This window comes from Anguilla rostrata, chromosome 14, assembly GCF_018555375.3.
Source record: "Anguilla rostrata isolate EN2019 chromosome 14, ASM1855537v3, whole genome shotgun sequence".
NCBI classification, from domain to species: Eukaryota; Metazoa; Chordata; class Actinopteri; order Anguilliformes; family Anguillidae; genus Anguilla; species Anguilla rostrata.
This window is the reverse complement of record NC_057946.1, coordinates 8,620,311-8,624,871: the sequence shown is the minus strand read 5'-3', so window position 1 is coordinate 8,624,871 and position 4,561 is coordinate 8,620,311. Positions and strand designations below refer to the sequence as shown.

Here is a 4,561-nt window from a genome sequence, read left to right as displayed (position 1 = left end):
ACCAGGGGAGTCACGCTGAAACAAGCGTTCAGTAGCATTAGATAGACGTAGCACTCAAACGCCATCGCTTCTGTGAAGTTCAAATACGTAAACAGGTTGATTTTTAAAATGTCACAGCGTTTTTTTAAAAAAAATTTTAAATTTTTTTTATTTGAAAAGTGCATTTGTTAACAGATCAATCGGTAAACCAGGCTACTATAGGATATTTCGGCGATATTCCTATACCTTAAAATATGTATCCTATTTCAGGGTTTTCTATGATCTTTGTGACCGCGTCTTTGTTAAAAGTACTTCGCATAAAATGTAATTAAATCGAATTGAATATTCCTGTTTGAATTTATCTTTGAGTTATGTGGGCTTTCGCCTTAAACAATCCTAACATGATGTATTTCCACATGCGTTTGTGCATGTGTGTGTTCCTAATTTGTTTAATCAGCCAATATTTAAAAGACTTCAAAAAAAAAAAAAAGAAAGAAAAGAAAGAAAACGATATGGTAAAAGTTGAGAATTGGATCGGTATGTATGCCTGTAGCCTACTGTATTTTTCCCATTTAAATTTAACTTGACCTGAGATTAACATAATATGTCGTGGGGATGACATTAGTGCCTGTATTAACCTATGTTCTAAAACAAATTGCATGAGATAGGCCCAATTATACTATCTGATTATTCACACTTCTTTATAATGTAAAGTATATTTTCCCGTGCCCTTTAATAGGCTTTCTGGTTAATATAATATATATATATATATATTTCTTAAATGAAAAACATGTATGTGAGGATAAGGAACCCAAGGGAAGATTGCTTTTTTCCCCAAGAGCCATCCCAACTGGTTTAGTTCAATCAGTTAAGCACAAACCTGCAGACAACAAAATTCTCACACCTTTCTGACACTTTCTGTCAGCCATCCTAAATTAGCCTACATGAATGAATGAGGGAGGTGGTAGATGTCCAAAAGTACTTAGAGTTAATTAAAACTTTTACTGCTTAATTCTTTTTTAAATTGTTGACTTCAAATCTAGGAGGAAGTATACCTCCCTCTGAAACTTCAGATGCACATGCACAGCACTAGGCCCCTACTCAACACTAAGTAGCAAAAACAATGCAATGCAATGCAATGCAATATTGCTCACCATTCGTCTGTGAAGTGAAAGCATTGGTGCACACATTACCACAAAACATACAGTCAGTACACTGGATATTTTCCACAAGCAAAAACACAGAAAGCCTCTACCCATGTGTCTATTAGGTTTGAGGTGACTGCATCAGGCATTCATTATATGCATGATAAATTGCATCCAGGAAAATGATACAATGATTACTTTGCCTAATAATGCTAGAATAAGTGGTCCAAGTAAACTATTTGTGTGATCTTCTTTCTTGCGTTTGAAAGCTGTAGTTTTGAGGATAACTGTGAACATCAATCTAATCACCATACTTGGTAAATAAACATACTTCCAGCCCTACAACATACTACCCAAGTCATTTACTAGCTTTTTGAAACGAGGCTGGTAATTCTAGGACTGATTTCTTGTGCTATGCCCCACACTATGCCGTTTAGCAGTTGGTGACTTGGTGTACCGAGAGCATTAACTGTTATATTTTGTAAATATTCCATATTGAAATGCACACTATCGCCTTTGGTGTGTTGTTGGGTTTGTTACGCTTGTAGGGTCTATAATGCGTCAATGCTTAATTCCATCCTATTTCTTTGTATGGTATATTGCAATCAGAACTTTAAATGGCATGGCTAAATGAACGTTTCCAAAGGATCACATTATTTGGATCTTGAAGTGTGCAATTCCTCTTTTCCGTTTTATTTGCGGCCTGTATAGCGCTTATCGTGACATTGGACATACTGCAGTACGGAGGTAAAAAGAAAATAGCCTAATAAAATTTGAGCTATTGAATAGGTTATATATACACTTTAAACAATAAGCAAGACGGACCGTCCAAAAAAATGAATGTGGCCACAAATTATAGTTTATAGTCTGTGAAATTGCAAATACATATTTCATATTTTTAAGCATGGACCCCACCTTGGTCAGTTTAAATGAGGTTACGGTAAAAATCCTGTTTTCCAATTTTAATGTAGCCCACGGAATGTCCTGGATATTAAGGAATATACAGCCTATGCTGTAATAAGCGGGTGTATACAGTTATGCTACATTTTCAACTTCATAAGACATTTATTATGAATAGCGCACTACTACAACAATCGAGATATAAGAATAAAGCACAGATTTTACGGATATAGACGTGCGTGACTTTAACAGCCCACAAGGCTATCACTTGTACATGACGTAGCCTATAGAAGTCCCTTGCTGTCTCGAGTCACGACAATATCAATCATTTATTTGGTCTTTTAAAAATAAGCCTTTGTAAGATCTTAAAAAGGTTTTTTTTTTTAATAAACTATATGGTTGTTTACTTAACCAATAAGATCATGTCCAAGCAAACTTCATTTTATGGAAAACAATATTTATTCTTTTGAAAAACAAAACGTGTAAAAATATCACACTCCGATTATACAATACTTGCCAAAGAATTTACAATGTTTTATTACTGAAATAACCACACACTGCATATAAATGTATTACTTTCACTTTAGTGTCTCTTCAATACAAATGACAAATTATAACAATAAAAAAAGTTTCAATTTGTTAACCTAGAAAATAATGGTGTTCTCTCTCACTCTCTCATACACACACAAACAAAAGAAATACATTGTTTTAGACACGTGACACAGTTTATATAACCTGTTAATAAAGTCGTTATCCTGAGACGTCCTAAACAGTGATTTATACGGATCACTTATTTATAATGAACAAAATGTGGTTGAGAAATTAGAATCACACTAAAATGTAGACCTATACATAAATATATTCTTATATATTTCACAGCATGAATATAGGCACAGATTGTGTTAATGTCCGTCATTCAGCTGCGTGTAACAAAAACATACAAAAATAATCCTCCTACCTTCAGTGAGGAGCGTTTTTGTTTTATTTTTCATTTTATTTTGTAGCCTATGCAACTAACAGCCATTAGTACCGTTGGCAATCCTGTTAGAAAAGTTCTCGACAGTGAGTAAAGCAGGTCCTTGGTGTATGCTTGGCGGTAGTGGGGGCGACTGAGGAGTGAGAGATGATGGCAAAATTGGTACGATTGGAGAAGTCCGCGAGGAACAGTTAGCAGAACTCAAGGGTCCCCCAATGATGCTCTCTATGGAAAAGGGCGATCGCTGCGCTGGACAGCTTGATTTGGAAGCAGTCTGTATCGACGACGGCAGATTGGGGCTGAGTTGGGGGTAAAACCTGGTCCTTACCAGGTCAGTGGTTGTGGGCATTAGAGAAGGTGCGGGGATAATGGTTCCAGTATGCGAGTGCCGGGACTGCTGCTGCTGAAACGCAAAAAGCGCTGAATGTGTGTGGTAGGACTGCAGCTGAATCCCATATCCGCAGCCGTAGGGTCCATAGCCATATGCAGCAGCCGGGATAAAACCGCTGTGATCCCGCAGCAGATCTTGTGTCTGTTGGCGTTTGAAGCGTTTCCGTCTCCTCAGAAAGCTGCCGTTGTCGAACATATCTGCAGATTCCGGATCTAAAGTCCAGTAGTTACCCTTACCAGGGTTGCCGGGCTCCCTTGGTATCTTAACGAAGCAGTCGTTCAAAGACAAGTTGTGTCTGATGGAGTTCTGCCAAGCCGGGAACTTCTCTCGGTAATAAGGGAAGCGGTTGCTGATAAAATCGCAGATTTCACTTAGCGTGAGTCTCTTTTTTGGGCTTTGGAGGATGGCCATTGTAATTAAGGCAATATAGGAATAAGGTGGTTTAACTAAGGTGTTTTTGCTTGCTGGTTTGTACGGATCCCGGGTTGAAGAGCTATCCACGCATTGTGGGGACCCAGCCAAGAGGATATCGTCATGCATCTGAGCTACCTCGTCTACATATGACCGCGTCTGGTTGTCCCCATCCTCTCCCTCGCCGACCACATCGATATCAGTTTCTTCCGAAAGGATAGATGCATCGGACATCTCTGAGCTCAAAGTCATGGCTCACCGCTGTCAATTCCTAAAGCTACGGAGGAGATACAATTTATGTTGCCTTCTTTTAAATAACTCATAAGGAATCGATGATGAAAAGGCAGAGACGCGAGCCCTTTTTCGCCAGTGCCATGTGTTTCTGGTGTTTTTCGAAGCTCAGCAACACATCATTACGCACCACCCGAAAGCAAACGTTTATTTTAAGTAGGCTATGAAAAGACCTTAAAAAGGCCAGGTCTGAATCCCAAAGAGGGCGGATCTTCATTCGCTCTATATACCAGCATGATGATCACATGGGCATGGAACGTCATAGGGCAATTGTGGAGAAGAAAAAAATAAATAAATAAAGAAAATGGGTCTTTGAAAAATAAGCGGAGAACTGGGGAAGATGAAAAAAGTTCCCTTTATGGTGGTCATTTTTGTAGGCTACACTCATATGGTTAGTATATACCGACTGTTCGAAAATGGTTATTTAAAATACTGCGGGAGAAAAGCATCCAGAACAAAGCAAATGCT

The 4,561-nt window shown here is 38.4% G+C and overlaps 1 protein-coding gene across 1 annotated transcript; it reads right to left on the bottom strand.

Annotated features, from left to right (window-relative positions):
• Positions 1-2,460: 2,460 nt before the first annotated feature.
• Positions 2,461-4,279, bottom strand: foxd1 (forkhead box D1). The gene has a single exon (XM_064308623.1). It carries the CDS (start codon positions 4,052-4,054, stop codon positions 3,038-3,040), a length of 1,017 nt encoding a protein of 338 aa, XP_064164693.1. The 5' UTR covers positions 4,055-4,279; the 3' UTR covers positions 2,461-3,037.
• Between the last annotated feature and the right edge of the window lie 282 nt (positions 4,280-4,561).

Excerpts from the sequence above, each read along its gene's own strand:
- foxd1 (XM_064308623.1), bottom strand. The coding sequence starts at position 4,054 with ATGACTTTGAGCTCAGAGATGTCCGATGCATCTATCCTTTCGGAAGAA.